Source organism: Triturus cristatus, chromosome 8, assembly GCF_964204655.1.
Source record: "Triturus cristatus chromosome 8, aTriCri1.1, whole genome shotgun sequence".
NCBI classification, from domain to species: Eukaryota; Metazoa; Chordata; class Amphibia; order Caudata; family Salamandridae; genus Triturus; species Triturus cristatus.
In genome coordinates this window covers 855,758,545-855,786,467 of record NC_140591.1, presented here as the reverse complement: position 1 = coordinate 855,786,467, position 27,923 = coordinate 855,758,545, and the positions used below count along the sequence as shown (strand labels likewise).

The window sequence follows — 27,923 nt, the reverse complement described above, 5'->3', positions numbered from 1 at the left end:
AGATCTAAAATATTTTTTCAAAAATTATTTTTTTACATCAGCGCTTCCTTCCTTACCTGGCTCTCGATACAATGTCGAGTAAATATGGGTGCATGGTGCCACATTGTTACTGGGCAAATGCCTATTAGCTAAATGTTTCCCACGTATGCTTAAAAGGCCCCATTCTTCCTTATCAAGTGTGCTCTTGGTTTAAAGGCAAGAGTTTTCCCATCTATTGAGCAGCAAATTTGGATAGCTTGCAATATCCATCAGGTTACAGAAGCCTGACACCGGCTGCCCTTTTGATTGTGGTGCATGTGCCACAAACAGCTTATTTTCCTAATGTCCCTTGAGGTGGCAAATAGTACTTGACGGCTCTCCAGACATCTAGTGTGTGCTTTCCTTTTCTGCAGGTATTTTGGAAAAACTCCAGCAACTGGATGGTCTGATTAATGTGAATGTTGAATGCTACTTTGTGTATCAGTTCAAAGACTATTTTGCATTTGGATAAAATGCATAAAAGTGCATAGATACAATTCAGTGCGTGCAAAAGAACAATCCTCAAAAAGATAGTTACAGTAAAAATACAGATTTAAAAATGAGTGAAGGAATTCGTCTTAGGTAATGCTCAAATTGTGCAGAAACATAAGGTGCCATCAAAATTTTGATGAGTAGTTATTACAGAATAGTTACTTAGCAAAGGGCAACAATATTTGAAAAAGCAAGATGCATCAACATCGTGCACAATAATGACCAATATCACCGAGTTGCAGAATTGATAATGTCTAAGATTGTAAAAGTTTGAGATTAAAAATATTAGACAAATAAAAACAATGGTATAGTGGAGTACAAAGTATGATAATGATACTGGGTCAATCGACCTAAGGGATAACATGCAAACCAACATGAAGTACGAAATCTGCTGGCCAAGTACAAAGTAAGATGTGTACATGTAATAGCTTTCCTAAGGTGGAGCTGATATTGCGCTGGCAGCCTTATGGGTTTTTATGGCAGCCAGCAAGAAAGACTCCAGTGTATAGCAGACAAACGGGGTTTCTAGTTGGTAAAATCTGGATAAAGCTAATGCCGGAGAGGACATGATACATTTTTTCAACAGCAAGATGATAAAATGTTCTCTCTGTTGCATAAAAAAGAAAAAAAAATGTGCCATGTCGATTTATCCTTGCAAGGACAGAAGGGTAAGTAGCTTGTTGAAAATAAATTATTGGATGCCCCAACATGAGCGGCATAACATTTAAACGAAATCTGGTCAGGATGTATCGGTGCTGTATGTTCTCTACAAAGGCGAGATAAGAGCAGGGGCCCTGGGGCACCAGAGGTATCCCTTGATACACCTTTACAGATATTTTCCCGCTTCATCTATCCCATCTGTCTGAAGCCATTTTCATGTTAAAAGGTTCTTTTAATCTGGATTTAGGTAAGTGTACACAAAGGATGGGTGTGTTATAAAGGGAATGTAACCACAGCGACATAAGTGTTTGTCGAACTTAGGCTAACCATGGAATTCTATGAGCATGATCTAAATTTATGATGTCTTTTAAAATCTTTTGGTTCAAATCAACGGTACTCCTTTTACACACTGACAACCACAGGGATAAGAGGGCCAATTTGACAAAGTCACTAATAAAGGGCAGGCATGCTTACCTATGTACATTAAAATTATTGCATGCTGGCGGACAGACAATAGTCTTTTGATAAATTTATCTTGTATGACTTGGAGTGCCTCCACGTGCGTTGTCCTCCAGATTGCAGCCCCATAAGTGGCGATTGCTGACGATTTGGCTAGGTACATTTTGATCATTTCCTGTATAGGCTTGGAGCCCCGTTTTTTTTGAAAATCTAAAAATTGCAGTGATGCTTTTGGTCATATGATTAGCTCTAATCTGTACCATCTCCTTCCAGTTTAGTTTAAAATAAAAAAATCACGCCTAAATAGTTAAAACTTTGAACTTGTTCTATTTTTCCCCAGCTAGGTGGAATCTCATCTGGCTCTTTTTAGCACCTCCCTTCGCCATTATAAAGGTTTTGCTCTTGTTTATCTGGAGGTTCAGTTCAGACATAAAGGCAGAGTATTGAGCGATGAGATTTTGGAGGGCCAAAGAGGTCCTTGCCAACAAAAATGCGTTGTCTGCGTAAAGCAAGATTGTAACGGAAAACATCTGTATTTGGGGAGTATCTTTCGAGTTATTGGAAAGTGCCTAATTTAGTTTATTGGTTTAGAGGGTGAATAGGAACGGGGCCAAGACGCCCACTTGTTTGACGCCCCTTTCGATTTTGAATGAGGACGTGCATTCGCCTTACCTCCCATAGCGGACCATAGCTGTGGCATCGGTGTCTAAATCTCTTATAAAGTTAATAATCGCAGCCTCCCCTCCCATTTCTTCCATAATGTTCCACCGTTTGCTGTGTACCACACAGTCAAAGGCCTTGGACACTTCCATGAAGGCCATATATAATTGGCCTTTTTTAACCAAAGAGTACTTTCCCACTAATAGTGTCAGGTTTAGGCACTGGTTAATGGTACCCTGACCCAGCCTGAATCCATACTGTACTTCAGCATGGATCTTCTTTTCCGCTCCCCAGGTTTCAAGTATGTTTAGGAGAAGCCTTCCCATGAGTTTAGCAGTGCTGTCAAGAAATGAAATTGGGCAATAATTAGCTAGGTTAGAGGTGTCCCCTTTTTTGTAAATGGAAATGATCATGGATTGTTTCCAAGAGGGTAAGGGTCCTGACTTGGCTATTGAATTAAAAACCACCATCAGCAAGGGGGACCAGAGAGGGTTGTCTGTAAGAAAAATATCCATGTGGACCCCATCTGGCCCTGTTGCTTTCAAAGTTGGTGACTGGGACAAGGCGAGCTGTATTTCCTCGAGATCGAAGGAGAGGGGAATTTTGTCCTTAATGGAAAGGCAGTCCTCTAGTAGGTGCGACTCTCCTTGTTTTTGGAAAAAACCCTGTAAATACCTTATCCAAGAGTCTTCATCGATATGAACATCCAGAGAGGGCCCGCCATTATCTGCCAAAAAGGGCAAATTAATCACCGACCAATGCTTTGCTATAGCGGAGAGAGGATGCTCACTTTAAGTTTTCCCAAGCCTCGGAATTAAGCTGCCTCACCTATTTTCCCTTGCAACTTTATAAAGGTTCCTCAATGTGTGGATGCAATCTTTATCTCTGGGCCGGGTTTTTAAAGCTTTACGTAAAATTCGATGAGGCTACAGAACAGTTCTTATCGAACCAGCGATGCTGTGGGGTATCTCTTATCTTGGGCGTGTTAGCTGTAATTTGATAATATTTAAAATATTACCAAATGCTTTGATCACCTGTGTGGTGTTTGGCTGTGGGTCTAAACACAGTAGGATCTCCTCGTAGTTTGAGACAATTAGGTTTGTTAGGAGTTATGTCTCGTCTATTTTGTCCCATTTTAGTACAAATCCGTTTTTCCTGGCTAAAGTTGGCTTAGGCGCCACAATGTCATTACTTTTTCTGGGTGCATTCCAGTATAATGCCCCTGAGAGTATAGCATGGTCACTAAATTCGGTGAATTTAGCATTTATTTTAGTGACGCTAGAACGTAGAGTATCAGAGGAAATTATATAATCGATTGTAGAAGATCATTCTGTACCCCGTGTCTGGGTTGATTTTGTTGCAGAGCTCGAGTTGCCATGTGATTAATAAGTTATTAAGGACATTACCATGCAGATTTTGATTAAAGTGGGATAATAGGAACCTCCCAATGGTCTACAATCCCACATACGTTCGCTTCTCATTTTGGGCATACTTTTGAGTTAAAATCTCCCACCCAGATGATTTGTACAGGGTTTGGGTGATTCTCAGCCAAGACCTCTAGGGTGTTACCTAAGTGCTCAACTACCGCCTCAGCGTTGGAAAAGTTATTGTTATAATAGTTTACTAGCATTACATCCCGGGCATCGTAACCTTTAATTACTAGGATGTGAAAAAAGGGTGAATCATTCACAAAATGTAGGATGTTTAGTTCAGCTTTGTTAGATATCAATGTAAGTAGGCCCCCCCTTAGCTCTGCCCCCTTTAGACGTACAGCCGGTGTTTGGAACAATCGAAAGCTGTTACCAAAAATTGGAGGAATCTCCCAGGTTTCTTGGGCACAAATAATGTGGAATTCGACCATGCCTTTGAGCCATTCCACGTTATGTCATTTACTATTGTAATCTATGTTCTTTGTGTATCAATTTGAGGTTTGTTCTCATCACTATTTTGTCTTGGTGTATCTGGAAGTATGGCTTTTGTATGGTAGGTGCTTGTGTCTCACTTAAATTTCTCAGTGAAATGATTCCCACCAAAAAGGCAGTTTTTAGTGTAATGTTTTTTAATTCTGCTCAGTGGTTTTAGCAGTTGTGTTAGGACCGTGTTTAAGTTCAACATTGGTAGTGGGCTAGACTTCGGTGGGCGTATTTCATTTACAAACCCTCCCCACACCTTACAGCGATTTGAAGAATCACTATTTTACCAAGAAATAGGCAGAGGTACAACATGGACATCATTTTATAACAGACAAAAATTAACCGTCTCTGTGCACTGTGTTTTTTTCTGTTTGCTTCTGTGTTTGTTTGCTGAAGCACCCTGGGCTACTAGCTTTGCTTATAGCACGTCACATCATATCTGTGTCTACTGCCAGTGTAGCATTATGGAATGTAATAACTTGCATATGGGAGCTAAGTACATAAGAAAATGAATTGATCTTACTAGCAGCTAACCAAAGGGGTAATGTCGAGCTTGACAAAAGAGAATCCTGATATTTCCAAAATAACGTAAATTCAACATGTGGAAGGAGCAAAAACTGCAGTGAATCAAACAAGCATTAGCAGAGCCAATAGGTCTAGTCTATGAGAGCTATTGGCTTTGGCAATGTTTAGTAGCCATGCTGTACAGCAGCGCAGATGTTTTGCAGTGTGACTATAACTAATTTTAAAATGGGTAATGATGCAATCATGGATAAAGCACTTTTTTTTTTAAAGTGAATTAGCGCTCAATGCATCACAATCCTTTTTAGGTCTCGCCTAGCGATGCAGCGCAAAGCGCTGCGCGCTATCGGCGAGATCTATTGTTGTCGACTTGCTTTCGATGGGGGACAGGAGATGTGCACGTGTACAAAGGACAGCAGTTGTGCATGTGTACGGCAGCGTTACCACAACTCACAGGACAGGAGTTGTGCACGCGTACAGCTTGTGGCGTCACACCTCCTGCTCGCTCGCACGCGTACAGCGGTGTTAGCACAACTCGGATAACCTGAGATGTGCACGCACACGGCGTGATCACACCTACTGCTCGCTCGCTCCCTGCCGCCCCTTGTTATAGCTGTAAATGTAACTGGGCGCTCACCACCCCTGTCGGCATAACAATTTAGCCAATGAAGTTCTCCATCCGCTTTGCTCGCCCCTGAATGTCACCGATGTACCGCACTGCCCCTCATCTAAACGGGAGCCACATATACCACCCACTCCCAAAATCACACAACCCCCACTATTTTGAGTTTGGAGGATTCTGGCAGAACCATGCCCTCACCAATGGGAGCCCAAAGTTTGATGGGGATCCAAGTCTTCTGCAAACAGTCGGTCACGTCCTCAGAGTCCCAGTACCCCATCTTCAACGCTGCAAGGGCACACCGCAGCAAATCTCGTGAGAAAAGTGGCTGGGAGTCTGGTTCTTGGATTGAACTAAAGGACGAGTGAGGGTGAAGGTTAATGAGGAGGCCATCTTGAAAGGGAGCTAACCTGTTTGTGTTCAACGTTAAAACCAACACGCGTCACCTGAGCGCGGTTTGGCTTTAAGCTCACGGCTTGAACGCATGTGCTTTTTTGCCATAATAAAATAGTAAGTTTGATTTGAAATATTTCAATAATTAAATATTGTTATAAGTAATGTTTGCTTATTTTTGCAGACCAGGTTCTAAAAAATATATTTTTTAATCTTGTACAAAATGATAACCTCGGGTGTTATTACGATATTGAAAATCATTCATGCTTTTTTTTGTTTTGATATTTACGGTGCAGTGCGTTAAACAATTTTAAGCGTTTTAAGATGGTTTCTGCTTTTTCAAGGTTTGAGAGCGGGCGGCCCCTCGCAGTCTAGCCTGGCTCTGCCTGTGCAGCGGCGGAGCACCCTGCCCATGCGTACCGCCTTTGTTGGTCTGGTGTACTCCATGCCTTAGGAGTAACCAGAAATCGGCAGTCTTTAGAGAGATACTCCAAAAGTTCCTGCTCGGGTATCACTGTAAGCCATCAGCCGTGCTCAGTGCAAGGCTGATTGCTTCTCTGTTGCAAGCCCTCCACCTTGGCTGCAGCTGCTTTGGAGGTCGCTTTATTTAACACTTTATATGTACAAAAAATGCTCGCCTACACGTCGCAATGTCGTGCTTTAACTTAAGTTATGTTTAGTTCTTTCTTGTTTAACAAAGCTGCTAAGCTGTTCGCCCCCTCCCGCCCCCACCTCAGAGCCATGGCATCCCAGGAATGCCAGCCCCTGCTTTGTGTGAGCAGCGGTGCCACGAGGGGCCGCTTGCCATTACTCCTACAGTTGGCATCGGTACTGGTTTTCAATTTTTGGTTACCAATCCAACTCTGATCTGCAAAGAAAAATAAAAGCTCCTTGTCCTGGGCTTTCGAAGAATGCCAATGGTTCGGTGCGGTTGAGACGGAGTGCATTCACATGACATCATTCACTTGTTCCGTTCCGTCTGGAGAGAAGTGCCCGGCTTCTCTCTAGCAGCCCTCTATGGCGGACTACTGGCACGAGAAATGGCGCTGGCTTTCTTTAGCTTAAACCATAGCCAGAGAAACATTTTTCAGATTAAGGAGTGGAGCGCAGAAGACATAGACCTAGATGGAGTCTAGCTGACTTTGGAGATTACGAGGTGATTTAATTCAGCATCCATTCTGCGATAATTGCATAAAACAACCTTCAACAAGCATGTGCAGACCCTTAATTGTATTACCTGCACACTGATTTAAAATGGCATACAGGCCACAAACTGAGCAGCTCTGGCATATCACGTGTTCTCACCTACATCAGTGGCACTCATTTCATTAGTTAAACGTTAGTCTGCCATTTAAATCTGTGGCATACAGTTACACGTGGATCTCTGGGATGCTTAGCAGAACCCTCTGAGCTACCTTACCAGATTATTTTGTTTTATGGACAGCTCACCTCCAGAGTGTCTAGATACTAAGCGCCATCCCCCCCGTTACCGCTTTTATGATGTGACAAGGAAGCTGAAAACTTTTTTTTTTTTTTTACATCGTCAGGACGGGCACTCCCTAAGCCTGTGCAAACTTAATTTGTTACTGGGCAGATAAACGAGCATTTGCAATGCAATAGGTCTTGTATCACAGAAAGTTTGAGCAATTGGTGTTGCAAATAATAATGCAACGCCAATAGCTCAAACTTTCATAATGCGAGACTTATAGCATTGAAAATGCTTGCTTATTATTATTTTTAGACAAGGTGCACAGCAGCCCCTCTGCTATACAGCACGGAACAAATTAATGCCAAAGTATGCAATGCCCATGCTGTACAGCAGGAACCATAGGTTATGGCACATCCAATAGTCTCAAAGGCAAGACTTATTGGCTTTGCCAAAGCTTGTTAGGTCTCGGCATAAGACTCCTGGGATTCTGAGCAAAGCAGGTAATCGCCCCATGCATGAAAAAGAAAACAAATATGGCACTTGGTAAAACATGTTAACACACAAAAAAAGAAATTGTGTCCTTGTCTTAGTGAAAATACATGTAGAGGCAGATAACATTTATTGTCGCAATAAAAGCAGATATCATCTGTGGCCACAATAAAGATCCATTTCAAAGGAGAAAAGGGCTTCTTTGAAGTGTATGTGGCATATTAAAGTATAAAATAGCTACAAATAGCAAGAAGTTAAACAAGCACAACAAGAAGGTAGAAACAAGTAGCACCTCAATCACAGTGCGATCAGCGGAAGGACAGCAAACAAGCTGAAGCTATCGGTGACAATGAAAACAACAAATGTTAAGCAATAGGTGAGCTGCAAGCCCTTCATTGTATAGAATATCTCTTGCAAATGAGAGAGTATGCAGCACGAGCGCTGCCGCAGGCAAAACCTGAAAAAGGGTCAGATCACTCCACAAATTAAGGTCTCTCTTTGAATCCCGACATGAATGATGGTTACGTATGTGGGAGCCAAGGAATAGGCAGAGCAGTATGCTGTTTTTCTGTTCCTTACTCTACAAGAATGTCTCTACTGCCCAAGCACAGTAACTTTACAATGCAGATGTATTCTCACAGCTGACAGCCTGTCTCTGCTTTTTCACCACCCCCACAGTGCAGTTAGAACTGAGCCAGGAATGTCAAGGAGCCAGAGGATGCCAGGCTTGCCACCCAAATATGAGGTACATGGCCCCAAAATTCACGAAGCTAGGCGGGAGTCGCTCCAGGTCCTGGAAACTCAGGGAGGGACAGAGACAGCCCAGGCGCAGGCTCAACCACAGTACAAGACCTTGAATGCTGAAGCTCCCTTGTCTTGGATGACTTCAATGAATGGGGCGAAGTTGAAGACCTCTTAGACTTCTAATTCTTCTTTAGTTTGAGAGACTTGCTTGAATGACTTAGACGACAAGCATTTGGAGTGGCTCAGCAACCTATCTCGGGACCTTCCTCTTGACCAGGATCAAGACCGTCGCAGCATCGCACGTCGAGCAGCAAAGAGCTTTATGGACCGCAGTCAAGCAGCTTGATGGACCACTTCCTCAAGGCCTGGTGGTGCATGATGTGACAGTCAACGCAGGCCTTGGCATCATGGTTGCGGGGATCCATCACCAACTGCTGCCAGTGACAGCCACCACAGGGCTTGAAAGCAGCCTTCCTTGCAGATATCCTGCTAGACCAGGAGAAAAAGTGACTGGGGGTTGCTAATCTCTGAATGTGTCCTGACTGGCGTGAAAAGAAGAGAACAGACGTCAGCGGGCATGGGTGGTGCCAAATAGGCATCACACACGTCACTTTGGGTGCAAACGACACCACGCGGAGCGAACAACTCCACCTACCTGCTTCTGGATCCAGTCTGACGCCTGGGGATTATTCTAAGGTAAGGAATCTGCAGTTAGAAGTCTCTATCATATATTCACAGTTCCTTCAAAAATACTGTACTATAATCCGGGATTCATTGGAGAAAATGCCTTAACACAAGATATTGCATTTACATTTAAAGTAGGTATGTTTCTCTCTGATTTTAGCACAATTCTTTCTGGCATAAAATGTCGGTAAAAATAACCAAAAAACAGATTTAAGTTTGCCAGCAGAATTTACTTCTGCAATAAATTATAACACCTTACCCTAGACAAATTTATCAAATGGGCATACACATTGGTGTTCTACTTGGCATTGTAAAGGCTACTTTACCATTACAACAGTTCCTGAAGTATTGCCTAAAAAGACAATAAAAGCCATTCCTTCACTTGAATCATACCATACTGCAAATATCTTACACAGGAAAGGCTGATGTAATGCACAGTCAATTCAAATGGATTTTTCTCAGAAAGCACTTCACTTGCTCATAAAGTAACATAAGAAGGCATTTATACTGACTGCATTTAGTGTACAGATACACTTTCTCTAGTGGTTTCAGAATGGGATACTTTTTATAGCTCAGAATAAAATTCAGGAGTGTTAGGTGTTAAAATGCTGGTATTTTTCAGAATATTGTGATGACCCACCTGTTGAATCTGAATCACACCACAGTTTTGCCATACTTCTTTAAATGTCTAATATCATCGAACAGATGTGGAGAGAGCATACATTATTACAGCAAGATAATTTCAGTATTTGAGAATAGAAGACCAGGAAAAGGTGCATCCTTTTCAACTTGGCTGTACATTAAAAGAATCACAAGTTGAGAGGCACCCACCTCCCTTTAGGTTTGAGCATGCACTGACCCGTCACTAAATTGATTTAACTCTCCAAATAAAACTTAGCTGATGGTTGCATACAGCTCACAAATTATTCTTGGGGGTCCAGCACTTGGAACACAAATAATGATTCTCTTGAATGTTGTTTATGTTAACAGTCTCCCAATTCATTTTAAAAAGCTTACCATGATAGTTCCACTAATCATGATTCGTAGTGAAAGTTTTTAAAGACGCTCATACAGACTATAAAATTCATCATTTTGATCATGGAAATGTGTTCGTTCATGTACGTTCCATTTTATATTTCTGCAAAAGTTTATTGGTGAAAAACCCATCAATCTTGCATATTGACATTATTTCTAAACCAAGTGTTACATGAAAAATAGTCACATGGCATCATCAATGCACTTGCTATATAATCAGGTGGAAGGTTTAAGAAGGTGAATTGGTAACCTTTACTTTGGAGCTCTATAAAAGCATCCAAGTAGTCAACTTAACCTATTCTCATAATGAAGTCTCTATCACATTGCAGAGAAACCGAAAAACTACTATGTCATTAGATTTTCTCACTTATGACTAATAAGAAACAGTTACAGTATCTCGTAAGTCTTGGTTTACTACTGGTAGGTATGATGCATTTTCCCTTCTCATGTTCAGTATTACACCTTGAACTAAATGCAGACCTTTTTCTATTTTCACTGTGACTCTGATGTTAGATTATCCTGCCAGTATTCAAAATGAAAAGGTTACTTACCTTCAGTAACTCTCTTGTAGAGACTCTGTCTAGCCGCAGATTCCTTACTTTTCGAATATTCCCCAGGCGTCAGACTGAATCCAGAAACCTTTCCATAATACTTCTGTGCATCAGAGGTAGCACCGTACAGCTCCGCACCAACATCGTCTAGCTTCGGAAGAGACATGCAGGGCCTATATTGTTGCCACTACCATGCGCAGACGTCAGTTGCTTTTGAGACTGTCCGCACCTCCCTAAGCAGAGCCCCAAAAGCGAATTGAAAGACCAGTGCGCAGATTCTTTGACTTGGGACCTTATTAATAGATAGCGCAATCACAACATGGGAGGATGGGAGGGGCCACTAGTTGCAGTCTCTACCAGAGAGAGCATCACAAAGGTAAGTAAGTTGTTCTTCTGATAGAGACTTCTAGGTGCAGATCCATCACCTTCTGAATAGATACCAAGGCAGTGCCTATGGGAGGTGGGCTGCGAATAGGCTCAAACCAGAAAGTCCTGCAGAACCAATCATGCAAGGTGCCCTTCTCGGAGGAATAGGCTGTCCAGACAAAAGCACTTCGTAAACATATGGAGGAACACCCACATAGCTGCCTGGCAGATGTCTAGAACAGAGACTCTGCGTACCAATATAGTGGAGGCAGCTTCGGCCCACATGGAGTTGGCTTGCAAGCCTTCTGAAGGCTGCTTCTATGCCAATGTGTAACAGAATTTATTGTAGAGCACAATCCAGTAGGAGATAGTACGCTTCTATACAGCCTTACCTTTTTTCACTCCACCGGGTGGTGTTTATCATCACCTGGTGGTATTTGGTACGATTGATGTAGAAACCGAGCGTTCTATTGAGATCAAACAATGGAGTCTCTCCTCCTCCTTAGCGGAATGAGGCAGAGCATAGAATGCTGGCAGGATGATGGTTTGACCGATGTGGAATGGCCTCACAACTTTCAGTAGACAGGAGGCTCTGGTTCGCAGAACCAGCTTCTCAGGGAAGAAAGTGGTGTACAGTGGATGAACACAGACAGCTCAAAGCTCACTCACGCAGAGATGATAGCGATCAAGAATACAGTTTTAATAGTGAGAAGCCACAAAGGACAGCTGTAGAGCAACTCAGAAGGATACATTAAATAAGTAAGGTCCAGATTGAAGTACCATTGGGGCATCTCAAACGGAGAAGGGGGAAATGTGTTGAAGCCCTCTCAACAAGTACATCACAACTGCTGATTTAAACAAACAGGGCTGAACAGGAAACCATATGAAGGTGAGGGGGCCAAAAGACCACCCTTAACTGTGCCCAGAACAAGGCCTTGCTGGGCGAGAGACAGAACAACAAAATATAAGACATTTTGGCCCACTCCTCAGGGTCGCTGACCCTGGAAGGGTACACTGAAGAGGTTTTTCACGTGTGGCTTTGGGGGTCAGTGAAATGCACCACGACATGCTGACCTTAGCTGCGTGGCAGTGGGGCACCACGACCTCGCCCACGAAAATGATGGGTTCCTTGTTGGAGAGGGACAGGCTGGTGGTAAGGAATGCCTTGTCTGAAGCGTTGAAAGGAACTCTGGAATTGTTGCTGGCGAGGGTAGGTAGAGAGGCTCAGAGAGCGAGCAGTAGCCCTACTCTCCTTGAAACGTTCAAGGGTGGAATCAGCCTGGTCTACGAACAAGCAAGTCATCAAATAGCATGTCCGTCAGGGAAGACTGGATGTCGCCAGAGAAGCCAGTTGATCGTAGTCATACATGGCGACGAATGGCAACACTGAAGCATATAGCCTGCCCAAAGGAATCAGAGGTGTCCAAGCCACTACAAATTGTGAACTTGGCTGCAATATGGCCATTCTGAATCGCCTGTTACTAAACAGGTCAAAGGTCTTCTATGGACCTGGGAGGACTTGCGCAACTGAGTCCCAAAGGGCTTGAATGTAGCGACCCAGCAAATTGGAGGCAGTAACTGACCGCAGAGTCAAACTGGCTGAGGAGCATAAGTGTTTTCCAAACATCTCCATTCTTTTTGATTCCCTATTGGGGGGGGGGGGGGGGGGGGGAGTGATAAGACAATTATTGGGGTTGGCCCAGGCTTGTGGAAGCTTGTACCATAAGAATCTCCGGGGAAGGGTGCTGCGACAAAAAGGCCAGGTAGAAAGGAGCAGGACGATGGTGCCTGGCAATTAGTGGGTTAACTAGAGAGCCTGTACAAGGCTTAGCCAAAGCCCAAGCCCCTAGGAGGGTATCCGTCGAGGCCTAAAAAAAAGGGAGAAGTGACTCAGAAGCAATCTGGCCAGGCAGCATGACATCGGTCAGGACATTTGTTTTCTCCTCCATGGTCAAGAGGTGGAGGTCAAGGACTTTAGCTGCCCTCTGCATAACCATGGCATAGGATGCAGATTCTTCCGTGGACGGACCAGGCGGATAGAAAAGGGCTATCTCCAGAGAAGTATCTAGTCCACTAGCTTCCTACAATTCCTCATACTTCTGGTCATTGGCATAGGGTTAAGCGAACTCACTCTGGTCATAATCATTATTTGAGTCCATTCCAAAACGTGAGTGGAAAGAATGTTGGGGAATGGTGTGAAGGACCTTAATTCTGCATTGAATTCTTGCGTTTTCCATGCTTACCGGAGGACTTGGATCAAGACCAAAAGCAGCCTCTTGAGCTGCTCCGTCAACTCCACGAATGGAATCAGGCCTTGGAGAGGGGTTTAGAGAAGTCCCAATCCTGCATTTTCTTTTGCTTGGTGACGAAGCGTTTCCCCTTGTGTTCCCTGATGGCCTTCAGGTTTATCAAAACGCAGTCTTCACAGGTCTTACAGCTGTGGCTCGACCCGGGACACCACAGGCAAACCTGGTGGTGAAGTGTCACAGACATCTGTTTGCGACAATCTTTACAGGGTTTTAAACCGGTCTTCGGAGCGTAGAGAATTTGGAACAAACCCGTCTCTGACAGACGAGAGACACTCCGGACCTGCATTTTGAGGGGCAGAAAGAAAGGAACTGACGTCAGTGAACGAAAGTGGCACCTATATTACCCCCACTCGTCACTTCCAGAGCGGAAAGTGTCCCGCGCAGCACCACCTTCCGCCATGCAGAAACACTATGGAAAAGTTTCTGGATCTAGTCTGATGCCTGGGGAATATTAAAAAAGGTGAGGAATCTTCAACTAGAAGTCTCTATCAGAAACGATTTGCCTTTTCTCTGGGCATTACGGTGCTGTCTAGGTGGGCTCATCTGATCACAGGCGGTGGCATCTGGTAACTGTCACACAGATTGTAGATCACATTTTGTTTTTCATAGCCTAATTTCCAATCTAGACGTCTTAGCTAGATCCAGCTTATTGCAGCACCATCCAACATATAGACATGCCCTCTGTGTGATATTTGATAGCAACATTGTTATGTTGTGAGATTCTATGCCTGTGGTCTGGGGCGTCCTTGCTGCTCTGCTTACTCCATCCTGTTCCGAAGGATCTACTTTCTCACGCTTCATTTAAATCTCGTTCCCAGTCTGAAATAAAGTTACAATTTTGCAATTATATGTAATGTTTGCTACCTCACTTCCAGTTCCTTGCAAACACCAAACTAGAGTTGCAATCCATCTCTGATCTATTAGGATTATCACCAACATCAATAGTTTTTTCCTCAATCTCTATTGAGCCAGTCACTTCCACATCATTACACAAATAAAATGAAAGAAAATAAATGCTGTTTGGGTTATAATGACAATACCAAAATGTTCAACGAAGCTAGCGTACTGTATTTAAACCAGCAAGAAGGCTTGCAAAAAAAAATCCACTATTCTACCACTTGAGCCTCTACCCAAATCTTACAGTGAAAGAGCAAGCAAGGTAGGCTAGAATGTGCCCTGTTTTGATAAAGCGGAGGCAATTTATCAATATATCTAATCCTCGGGCCCACTTTGGTGTCTTTCGCCCTCACTTGCCACCCTTCAGAAATACTTTCTCATCTTTCTTTTCTCAGTGTTGTGGGATTCTTGAGGTAGTGAAAGCTGGCCCTCCACTCGAGATACAAACTGACCAGATTTTCAGGACTTGTGTGACTCTAATAAAGTTTACATTTTGCCACAAACCTTTTGAGTTGGACCACATCACAGTAAAGTGTATTTGCCTTTTAGGCCGGCAATAGCTATTAGTTGAGCAAATCTTGTGTTTGTGTTTCCAAACAGACAAAGCATAAAGCACAGGATACAGAGGATGAGCACATAGACACCAGTAAAGGCTTTTTTATGGTCATGTTTTCAGGTCATTGTTATTGCTTAAGTGGACCGGTCAAAACGTGTCATGTTCAAATTGGTTCAATTTGAGCCCAGTGCAACAAATAGTTCTCTCTTTGGATGAATATTTAGAACAAGACAGTCTGCTTGGCTTCAAAAGAATTGCCAGAGGCAGATGGGGATCAAATGTATGTAAATGATCACATTTTAGTACTCTACACTGTATGACGACCTAGAACCAATGTATCTAAAGGATGTTTGATGTCCTAATTTGTTTAACCAGTAAGTGTATTACTGAAAAACCAAACAAATTGTGTTCCTTTCATTCTAACTCCTGGTATGCATTGCTAATACAGGAATTAAGGACTGCTCCACAAATTGTCTTCACACAAGTTCTATTAAGTTCTACTAAGGTGTACAAAGAAAGCAATTTGCAGGGGTGAGCTCATTCCAATTGCTGACACAGAATCAGATGTGGAATTTTACCCTAGCAGATTGCAATATGGAAAGTCGACCAACGTTTTTAAATGCAGGAAAACATGTGGTAAAATCGGTGTTTCTAGGAGGCACCCCCTTATGAGGTAGGTGAACATCTACAAAGTGATACATTTGTCAATATTTACATACCATTTTAAGTTTTGTCCTATTCAGGAAACAAAGAAAATACATTAGCAAATGTCTTATAAGGGTAAGGAAGGAGAAGATGCAACAGCATAATCCACGTGGATCCAGAGGATGATGTTTCTCTATGGGGGAAAACATTTTCCCAGCCCAGAAATAAACAAAAATGAAAGTACTGCAATAGTCAAAAAATTCTATATATGAACATTCTGTGCATGCTTGAACATGTGAAAACCTAGGAGTGTTACAGATTTTCTGAAGCACAACAGACTTTTTGCATCTTTGAGTCTCAAATGTATTTCAAACATAGTAATAACTCTTAACGGGTACATGTGCAAAAAAAAAATTCATTTGCGTTTGTGAATCTCTGTCTATGTGACCGACGGGGGTCAAATATTTTTTTTTAATGATGCCAAAGCTAAAAAATAACCACATAAAGTGCATCTACCACAGGTATGCAAGCCAGTGTCAAATACTGTAATACTGAGGATTCCAACACACATTTTTAAGTTACTATTGCCGATAGCTTAAATTCTGCACCCTTCCACAAACATTACCTTGTGCATTATGATGCAATTTAGTTTTTATAACACTACTTTCAAGTGCTGTGATCTTTGCATGGCTATCAAGAAATATTAGCTCCTTTCACAACTGGCATAGCTTACACTAAATGTTGATACTGACCTTTGTTGTATTGGCACCCCAGAAGTTCCACCTTCATAGCGATTTTCTGGTGCCACATCAACGGATTAATTCTCACAAACCGTGCCATAATGGGTGGAATAAAATTATTGCGTACTTCTTGATAATAATTGGTGTTGCCCTGAAATAACTAGGAAAAACATAATAAATTACAAATGCCTAAACTTTAACACCCCATAACACATACACATATAGGTTTCTTATAGTATCCTCCTTCTAGTGTTGACTTTACCATACCTCTATCTATGGCATGCAAAAACCCGGTTAAAAAAATGAAACATTAGGTGAGTTTTCTTTTTTTGTTTTAATTTTTTAATTAAGGGTTGAAAGACTATGGAAAACCAGCCAGTCATTGACATGACAATTTGTCTACAGGATGATCATCCTCTTTAGTAATACATTCACAGAATATCCCTTATCAAGTGGTGAGGTCAGCAAACAGAAGTGGTGTACAGCTAAACAAGCTACAAAAGCAGATCTGACAGCTTGGAACAAAGCCACCATGCTAATTTCAAAACCTTCATCTTGACTGCAAGTCAATTTCACCAGTGTAGGTTATGAGAAATGCAGCGTGAAAAATTGCACAGTGTTCTGTTAAGCACAGCGAAGCATATTTGTCAATTTGTGGGTTAGGTTTCGTTTCCACTTAAGAGTTAATTAATCTACAGTGAGAAAACACAACTTCTCAACGAGTCATTCAAGTGTATTTATGTTCTTTATATAAATTCCAGTGAGATGGTTTACATCAGATCATAAATGCATTTTGAACAAATAAGTTTCCTTCATTAGGAGAGCCACACATATATATGTACAAATTACATTTACAAAAGCAAAACACAAATTATACACCACATCTCAACATATCTAATGTTGCATGAATAAATGGCATCTGTTTATGTTGCTGTAGGCCCCCTAAATGGGATGGGTATGCCCAGAAGTGGGTTATGTGCTCACTATGCCATTGGATTCAAGCTAGCTTGGCTGATGAGGAGTGATACAACGAAACTGGTCCCAGGATACTTGTTTCTGGTCCAAGGAGAACCTAGCCTGGCAGTTCGAGCTGGACTGTTCCCACGGGGAGCAGGGTCAAGACTGATTTGCATATGTCTGGGTCCAAACTGGAAAGGCATGGTGAGCACAAAAAGGATGGATTTAGGCCCAGATCTCTGTACTGGGGGTGAATGTTTGACAATGGTCTGCATTCCGGCATCTTTATGTGCTGCTGCATGAATTAATGTCCTGGTGTGATCACGACATTAACATGTGTTCAAGGTTTTCAGACATGCATGCAGCCTGGTATGTCTCTCTGCCTTTAGCTACCAATACCCAAAATCCTATAAGATTGTGTGCACACAAGAGTGACCTCGCTACTAAACCAAATAACATAATTCCTCCAACCATTCTAAAATTTCTATGAAAAACTATGTGCAAAATTAAATCTGTCACTGAAGAAGACCTAAAGTTATGTGAATAAATTAAAGATGAGAACACCTACATTGAAGCAGAAGTAACTGATGAAACAATGCCTAACAACATCAAATGATTTAAGACTGGGAATACTCCCAGCCCAAATGCTTCCAAGTTAACAGAGTTCTACCAATGTCTCCTGGAAAGTCTAACATTTGAACCATTTTCACCTTCATTGATCTAAAGAGCAGAGGCCACTAAAAATGACATTCCAATTTCACTTCTCAATGTGGATTACAAAATCTTTGCCCCTGGTCTTGAACATGTCATGCTCCCTCTAAATAATACAAATAAAACGGTCTGAAAATGGAAACATATCCTCTAACACCAGACTATTCTCCAAGACCATTGCCTCCGCAGAGAAAACACTCAATACTATGTGGTGCACCATCACCTTAGACAATGAGAAGTCATTTGGTCGGGGAGAATGGAGCTACATTTTTAAATCTACAGAAATACAAGGCAATCTAAAGAGATTCATAGATACTCTAAAATCATGTGAAGCCAAAAGTACACATTCTGATTAATGGTTTGATTTCACCAGTATTCAGATTTCATACACGTCAAGTTGCCCTCTCTCCGCATTTCTCTTCATTCGTGCCATGGAATCTTTGCTAGAAAGAATAAAAATCACTGACTGACAAAATTTAAGGAGTAAGAATCTGCAAATCCAATTCTACAAATTAGTAGTCTAAGCAAATGATACACTCATCCTTTTAAGCAACCCTAAAGACTACGCAGCTAACTTATTACAAGAAATTATAATATATGGCAAAAGCAAGCTCATCGAAGAAAAACAGATGCTCTACAACTAACCAGCAGTAAATGAAACAATACTTGGCACAATGTAAAAGTCAGATGTAGCCCATCAGGTGTCACCTATCTAGAAATCCCTTTTGTAAATCAACTATCCAACACATCCAACCTTATCCAGACTTATCAGAGGTTAGCAAGGAAAGAACAATCGTAGGATCAGCACTCACCTTATCATCGTGGGGGAAGGGTGGACACTATAAAAATGATTTTTGCATTCAAAATTCTATACCGATATCAATGTTCCCTCTTACCTTTTTTCAAAGGGCTAAACAAAAATATGATAACATTTGTATTACATGGTACACAGCCAAAAGAATGTATATGGAGAAGCTCCATCACCTTGATGAAAAGGAAGAGCTACCTTGTCAGGTTTCCAAGTCTATCAGGATGGCACGAGCATATTCCAGATGTACTATTGTCAGTTGGACACAACAGATCCCAACTATATTGAACCACTTGCAAAGAGGTTAAGCAATTGAATCTCCTGGATATAGAGAACAGAACTACCAAAGAACAGCTGAACTTACACACACAAAAAAACACCAAGTAGAAAAAATTCCAAGCCAGCAACGGAAATAACTAGACCCGAATGAATCAAACACCACCCAGAACATCAGAGGTATAAAAGCATATTTTAAAAACTGAACCTGACAAAGCTGAACAGTACAATGTGGAGAAAGCCCTTCCATTTTCTATCTGCATTGATTAGCGAACGTTCCTCATTTTATACAGACCAGACTGAATCCACCAAGCTGTACTTTGCAAAGGTAGCTGATAAACAATGATGTTGTGAAGGCTAAGAAAATCAGGAACACATGCTCTTCAACTATCCAGATTTATCCCGATTCAGAAAGTGTCTCAATAGTAGACATCTTCAGTCACATTACAAGAAGTTGCCAGACTTCAGGTGATCCTGAAAAGTATCTACCCACTGCTGGTCCACAGATCAGCCTCCTACACTCAAAAGTCAAAGTCAAAGTCAAAAATTTGCTTTATTCAGTTAAAATTTAAAACCATCAAAGCACATAACAATTTATGGTGCGGGTAAATAAAAAAAATTCACAGAGGATTTAATACAATACATTGGCACTAAACGTAATAAAAGTATGTCAATTTAAATAATTCTAATCAATTACGAATCCATAAAACCATTTCTACATCAGCATTCCATGTACAACAGTTAAAAAACAATACTCCTAGGACCTGGGGAGAATTACTAATTAGATTGAGCCCTATTTCTGCACCTAATAGCCCCTGTAATGAAGCTGGCTACCCCAAAACATACCAACGGAGTCTCAAGCATTTGCAGATAGACCAGTGCGGGCCTCACTTGCTTAAAGTTGTGATTCTTGAGAATAGGCACAATATATTTTTTACGGTATGAAGAGTAAAATTTACAAAAGAAAACCATGTGCAACATATTTTGATCAGAAGTATTATCACAGGGGCAAGGCCCCAGGGTTCCCTCTTTGAAAAAACCCTTAGGGTAAGCCAAAAGCCAGGGAAGCATGCCATGCTTAAACCTTATTAACAAAAACAGATGGAATGGTTTGTTTATATAGGTCAGGCAAGACTGAATCCCACTACCTGTACTTAGCATGACAAACCTCCTAACTGCCGGCTTTCCCAATTCTTCTGCTTCCCTCAGTAGCATGGCTTTACTCAAGAATTGGCTCTTAAAGGCCTTTATTTTCATTTTACTCAATGCACATGGACTATCAAACAATTCAGAACAGCAGAGTGACTTCAGGTTACTTTTAATGCATCGAAACCATGGGATAAACATAGCTTCATCAAGGGACAAACAATCTTGAATAATAAGTTGGTTTAAATTCGGAGGTTGCTGAGCCCACACTCTAAGCCACCCTAGTAGCGGCGCCACGGAAATTTCAACAGTAAGATAACCCACCCCCAGATCTTCGTGTATATTAAAAATTGGTGTGGAAGGGGGAAGGGACAACAATTTGCGAAAAAAAGTATTTTCCACTATTTGGATTTCGGGCGAGGCCTTATAACTCCATACCTCACTACCATATAGGGCCATGGGTACACACTTAGCTCTATAGATTTTCATAAGAGTGGGTAGGGGTTTACACCCCAGACGTTTTGCAAAGCCCAACAGCGCTCCTGTGGCTCTAGTAAGAATGTTCTTTTTCTGAGCGCGTTGCATGACCCAAGAACTTCTGTCATCAAATAAGATCCCCAAATATGGGAAGGACTGCACTTTTGTGAGTTCCTGCCCATTACAGTAGAATTTAACCCGTTTCGCCCTCCCAGCCCCTATTGACATGGAATGTGATTTTTTAAAATGTATTAATAAATCTAGAGAGACCATAAAATCATTAAATCCATTTAAAAGCACTTGCAAACCACTCGCGGTTCTCGCCAGTAAAACCGTGTCGTCGGCATATAGTAACGCAGGAATTAGTTTTAAGCCAGATCTAGGAATATCTTTACTAATCGAACTTAAAACCTCACCCAAATTGTTAATGTAAAGAGAGAAAAGCAGGGGGGCAAGAATACACCCCTGTCTAACCCCACGCTTTACCTGCCAAGCATCTGATAGACTCCCGTCTACACTGTAGTGGACGGCAGCGGTAGTGTCCTCATGGATAACAGCCAGAAAGGAAATCAATACTGGGTCAAGCCCCAAAACAACTAATGAAGCCAATAATTTTTGACGGTTAACAAGGTCAAAAGCAGTGGACAAATCCATAAATGCTAACTGAAGGTCCCCCTGCTTAGCGACCGTGTATTTCCCGATAATGAGATGCAAATTAAGGCATTGACCCACTGTACCCTTTCCCTGTCTAAACCCGTATTGTAGGTCGGAAATTATAGATTTATCTTCCAACCAATTTGTTAATCGAGCTAGGACAACTTTGCCCATTATTTTCATGGCGGAATCCAAAAGAGAAATGGGCCGGTAACATGCCGGATCTTCTCTTGGCCCTTTTTTAAATAATGGGACAATAACAGCTTTGCCCCATGACTTAGGAGGACCAGCCTTAGAGGCGGCGTTAAAAACGGCAGTTAAAAGTTTTGCCCAAAACCCTGGATCAGCCCTATAAAGGTCTGCGGGAACACCATCCGGACCTGGGGTTTTACCTTTTGCCGTTGTCTTAATGGCCTCCAGTACTTCTTCCTTAAAAATAATTTTTGAGGCTAAATTACTGTCCGCATAGTTCACTGGATCAGGAGCTTGAATTTCCGAATAAAGACCACTAAAATGGGCCACCCATCTCTCTGGTGGGATCCTTATTAGTGTTCTCCAGCTCATTGAAAAGTGGGCTATTAATCACCTTCCAGAACTGGGTACTATTTGTCAAAACACTAGCGTCTGACAATTCATCCCATGCCATATTTCTTAACTGGGTTTTCCTATCCTTAATTGCTTTTTTGTACGACCTTCTTGCCTCTGAAATCTTATTTGAATCTTTGTCTCTTTCTTTCAGTGCCAACATAAGAGCAGAATGGGCACTAGAACAAGCATGGTCAAACCAATTTTTAAATTTCTTTGGCCTTGGTCTCCCATGAGTGGTGAGATTGCCCACTACTTGTTTAGTTATCCTATCGAAGGCACTGAACTTCCATTGGTAGCGCCACAGACGACAAACAAACTAAAATCCTCGTTATTATTATTATATAAGTTCTCGAGGAAGTCGGCCGGGGTAATAACATCCCATCTCAGTCGTCTACCCTGACTAGTAGAAACTAAATTTGTATTAGAAATCAAAGGCAGTGAGATGTCCTTTGCTAAGGCATTCACTTTGATTTCCATCATAAGAGGATTATGGTCGCTTAAGGGATTTTGAATGACACAGAAGGAACCTATTAAGACCCTCAAAGGGCAAGATACGAAGATATAATCAATCGTACTATAATGGCCTTGACCAGTGAACGTGGGAACACAAAACAAAGAATCTTGAGCTGGGGAATATAAATGAAGGGCAGAAACAATACTCTCCAGATATATCCCACCCTTAGAGTGTTCGAAATGAATAGCCTCTTGCCGGCAAAAATCATGATTACCAATGCCATAACAATTAAGATGACATACATGAATGTTAAAATCGCCAAAAAGTAAAAGAAAATAAGGTGTGACATTCTTTGCATCATACTCGTCCAGGAATGTGAATAGTGCTTTTAGGTGTTCTAATTCGTCAGACCTGGCAAATGAATTATAAAAATTTACCACTAAAAAAAAGAGGGCAAATTAGGAGCTTCAAGTTTCACTGCCAAAATGTGTAAGGAATTAGTCACTAGCAGTTCTGCATTATATAATAACTTTAAACTAAATAATAACAAAAGGCCCCCTCGAGCTCTCCCCATAGCGGAAGGCACAGCATATTTAATGAAAGACTGATACCCATCCAGATAATAGGGGTCATTCGCCTCCCAAGTTTCTTGAAGGGCGATAATATGGTAGGTGGTAAGGAAGTCCCTCCAATTTTTATCGTCTTTTAGAACGCAACCCGGCTATGTTCCATGAGAGTGTAGTAATTTTATCCATTACTGGGATACCCCCCACGCACCCTGATTCTTGTATTAAGGTGTTCTCCAAATTAGGTGGAAGGGATTGAGAATCAGCTTCCACTCTATAAACGGGAGCTACAACACTCAATTTACCAGTAACGTTAGTAAAAACTGTACCACTCCCAGCCAGCGGAACATCCTCAGTATTCTTCTGATTAATTCCCATCTCATTAGCGGACTGAGGGGGTAAAATAATATCTATCAAATCACTACAAGTAACCCTATGTTCCATAGCAGACTCCCTGGGAGATAGCGGCCCAGGGAGTTTAGAAGGGACTACACTAGTTACATAATTATGGGTGTGTGTGCTAACCACACTAAGTCAGTCATTAACATCTAAAGTGCTAAGGGCCTCATATCTATTACTTAGTGCCAATGATTTGCTAGCAGGGACGAACTGAGGAATATGCTCTCCAGATCTTACAGGCCCTTGATTGTGAGGTGGGTAAAAGAAGCCCAACGGGAGGACAATAACATAATCCTGATGTATTCTAATCGACCCTGCCTGCCTCAAAATATGGTCTACTATGTCGGGAGAACTAAAATTCCCTACAACACAGTCACCATTTAACGACTTGTTGGACTTCCCCACCCATGGGACCCTTCTTACCATTTTCATACAATCATAGAGACAGCTCCCCAAAACTGTCTTACCAGCCAAATAATGAAGGGCTTTATTTTTTAATGAGGACCAATGCTCTTCCTTACCATCACAAATTTTCGGAACATTAGCTAATATAACAGTATATGGACAAGCCTCCAGCGGCAAATGCAAAGGATATTCCTTTCGTATGCTCTCCACCGGAGGACTTGGTTTTTCAATCTGCCCCCTCATCCCCACATTAATACCACAATTTGTTCCCAAAACCAATGGTGGTGGGTTTATATGACCAACAACAGGGGCCGTCATGGACTCAACCAACTCCGAAACTCTAGAGCTAACTACATTTAAAGGGTGGAGTTCGGATGTGTTTTGCCTCAACAACGGTGCGTTCTGACCCGCTATGTGACGTTCGATCAGAACAAGTCTATCGTCTATCTTATTGAGTCTGTCCATGACTGGCGATATAATCGCTCTCAATCGCTCTTCCATAAGCTCAATCAAATCATCTGACTTATCCCCCATTGTAACAACTTCCCCTTGGTCAGTACACTCATTACATCCATTGCCCTTATCCGCCGTTTGCTGTCCTACCAAACTGCTTTCCTGTCGATCCAACCCATATACAGAATCTTTAAACCTGGGTAGCTTCGCTTGTTGTCAACTACCTTTAGGGGCGTTATTAGCTTTTCTCTTTCCCTTAGTAGTTTTAACAAGGGCAACAGGGGGAATCTTTGACTGCCTGGTACGTGTAACTGGAGGAGAAAAGGGGGGGGGGGTAGAAACATTTGTGAGAAGAGGCGTGATAGCAGGACAGGACGCTAAAACAGGGCCCGACGGAAGAAGATGTATAGTTTACACGACACCTATGCCTAAGGTAGGATCGCCAGTTTGTAACTCCAAATTAAGCTGGGTTAATGGCTCTAAAGATAACCTCCTTTCCACCATTTCTATTTCCCTAGAAACGGGGTTTTCTGCTTTTTTTAAGTAGGCATCTAATGTCCCCGTACTTCCTGTAACAGAGCCCTTACTGTTATTTTTGCCATGGCCTACTCGAATCGAAGTCCTGAATACACTTCTCACAACAGCAATCAATTCCACAATAATCCGAGGAAGGCAATGCCTCGAGGTCCCGGTGCTCAAAGGTGAACCCCAACTCCAAATCGATCTCACCGATGTTAGGGGGGCGGCCCAGCCCAGCCTTGTCCAGCCCCGGACAGCCACAGACGGCCCTCCCTTTGCCCGGGCTTGGCCCGGCACGGCCCGCGCGCGGTCCCGCGACGCGGGGAGTGGAGCCGAATTTAAAGCGCCTCCGGGCGCGGGAAGAGATGACGCTGGCTCCGAGATTTCACAGCCGGGGAGCCTGGGAAATGTAGTCCGCTCTCTCCCTCCCTCCTCACTGCGGCCGCGGGAGTGACAAACGCAGCAGCGGGAGGGTAGGGGCAACTGGAGGAGTAGCAATGACGCCAGACGGGGGAAAGATGAGGGGAAGTACAATCCTCGGCGGGGACAGACAGACAACCAGGCAGAGTAACACCCGCTCCACCGGGAGTGGAGTCGAATTTAAAGCGCCTCCGGGCGCGGGAAGAGATGACGCTGGCTCCGAGATTTCACAGCCGGGGAGCCTGGGAAATGTAGTCCGCTCTCTCCCTCCCTCCTCACTGCGGCCGCGGGAGTGACAAACGCGGCAGCGGGAGGGTAGGGGCAACTGGAGGAGCAGCAATGACGCCAGACGGGGGAAAGATGAGGGTAAGTACAATCCACGGCGGGGACAGACAGACAACCAGGCAGAGTAACACCCGCTCCACCGGGAGTGGAGCCGAATTTAAAGCGCCTCCGGGCGCGGGAAGAGATGACGCTGGCTCCAAGATTTCACAGCCGGGGAGCCTGGGAAATGTAGTCCGCTCTCTCCCTCCCTCCTCACTGCAGCCGCGGGAGTGACAAACGCGGCAGCGGGAGGGTAGGGGCAACTGGAGGAGCAGCAATGACGCCAGACGGGGGAAAGATGAGGGTAAGTACAATACTCTGCGGGGACAGACAGACAACCAGGCAGAGTAACACCCTCCTACACTCACTAAATGTGATTCTTTACAATGGATAACCTGAAGCTAGAAATATCCTATCCCTCCAGCAAAAAACAAAAGGAGAAGTGCGCCATACACAATACACAGCATTGAACATAAAATAATGAAATCCAGTCTCAAAACTAAAAGGCACAAAGAACAATCAGTAGTGACAGGATATCTAAATAACTGCAGAGTGCACCTAAGGATGAAAAGCACATCAGAAGAAGTTGCCAAACTTCCAAAAACACATGAAATCCTTTCTTTTTCTGACACATCTAGGCTATGCTCACTATCACCATTCCAACATAGTTGAACAGTTAACTATGGAATTTTCCACATCAGTTGACCAGATGCCAATTGTTTGCTACTTCTGAAAAACATTTTTAGCAGCTTAATGCAAAAAAGGTAAGTTGCTGAACTTGCTTGCAGAACTAGTAATTGTCTCTTCGTAATTTTCCTCTGTACTGTTCCTAGGCCTTTAAGCAAACCTACATAAGCCTTTATTTCTTTTCCATAGTTTGCAATAAAATATTTTCGGTTGTATGGCAGCAACTGTTTGGTTAATCTTAGTATGCCTTAAAGCAGCAACTTCGTTATTGTAAGCAATATCTTGGGTTGACAGGCACAGGATGAGCAAATGTGAAACCCATGTGGGTAAATGAGCATAACATTACTTACTGTTCCAGAGGTCCACTGACCAAGAAGAACTATGTGAAAGTGGGTGTCCTAAACATGAAACAGCAACTCTCTTTTCTTTTTCTAGCAATGCAGTCTTCAACTAACCTGAACTTACTAGAATTTGGATAGTTTACCTTTTCCTGTTCGATGTGCGGTTCTTTGTAAACAGTCCACTTTTTTCCATCATCACTGTACATAATTCTGTATGTCGTCACATAAAAGTTGTACTGTGCCATGGTGGAGCCAGTTGTTATGATTCCTGTAAAATTGAAGCTTTGCGTTTACACTAGATTAAAATATAGATATACACACAGGCACAAGCCACAGACACATTTATGCTCAGCAATAAGGCTATATTTGAATTACAAGGCTAACCGCTTTAAACACAAATGTACACCAATTCCTACCACACCTTTGTGATGCAAAAAGTGCTTTGGGCCTAAAGGAGTAAATCACATGTCACAGTAGTCCGCTCACACATAATAACGATTAACAAGGTCTAAAAACGGTGAGCACATTAAGAATTACAGAGATCACTCAGATTGGAATTCAATGTCTAGATACCATGATTTATGCATACAACACGTCTCCTGTGTATGTGTAAGTTAATAAACGGTTTGGCCTGGCTAGCAACAGCTTTAGCTGGTTGTCAAACCTTATGCCCAAAACAAAAAAGGAAAAAAGGAGCATGCAGAGAAGGGCTTTAGTTCAGCTCCTATGTTGTCAAGCCTCTTTACTACAACTCAGCATATTATTGGGCACACACTGTGTTAGTCCATGTAAGAAGAGCTTCCATTCTAGTGCATAGATAAAGTGTTCATGTGCTGCAATGGAAAATTATTATTCTAATATACGTTTCCCACATACCAGCCCAGAAGAAATCAAAACTATTGCTGGCAAATTGGTCCCTGTGTTAGAAGCAGGAATAGTTTATGAAGAGGTCTTGGATATTAGACTATTTAGACTGAGTATATTCTGTTTGAGGTGCAGTCCTATAATTGCCTGCACTTTTGCTTTTTGCTTCAAAGAAACCTTGAAAGGTGAGAAATCAGAGAAATAACTAAAAATATGTCTTCAAGCTGTAGATCTACTAATCAGCCACACATTTATAAGATGAAACAGAATGTTTAATACTTGAAAAGGGAGGGCAGAAATCAAAACACTGAATTCAAACAAAACAACCAGTGCCTACTGATTTAGTGGGTCCTACAAAACGTTTGCGAGTAAACGTCTTTATAAGTGGTTAAATCATTTTATATGACGGTCAAGTCACAAGTAAGATGGAAGAAGCAAGAATAGCCTTAATTCCTAAACAGACGAAGGACCCATCTTACTGCCATAAATATATCTGCCTAATATGGAATGTAAGATTCAAACAAAATGTTTGGTAAGCTAAGGGCACCTGATAAGGTTTTAGATACACCCAAATTAGGTGGACTCTGCTTTGTCGCAGCCATTGAAACCTTTGGCTACATCGAATGCTTTACACACTTTATTAAAATCAATAAACATCATTGAAGGATTTTTATGCAGAAAAGGCATCACATT

The 27,923-nt window shown here is 42.3% G+C and overlaps 1 protein-coding gene across 1 annotated transcript in view; it reads right to left on the bottom strand.

Moving 5' to 3' along the window:
• The window catches only part of DCBLD2 (discoidin, CUB and LCCL domain containing 2), a 354,867-nt gene that overhangs the window by 71,227 nt on the left and 255,717 nt on the right, over nucleotides 1–27,923 (bottom strand). The window contains exons 9-10 of the mRNA XM_085622359.1: nucleotides 26,510–26,634; nucleotides 16,194–16,341 (exon numbers count right to left, since the gene is read on the bottom strand). Coding sequence (XP_085478485.1) covers nucleotides 16,194–16,341; nucleotides 26,510–26,634 — 273 coding nt within the window. The remainder of the gene's footprint in view (nucleotides 1–16,193; nucleotides 16,342–26,509; nucleotides 26,635–27,923) is intronic.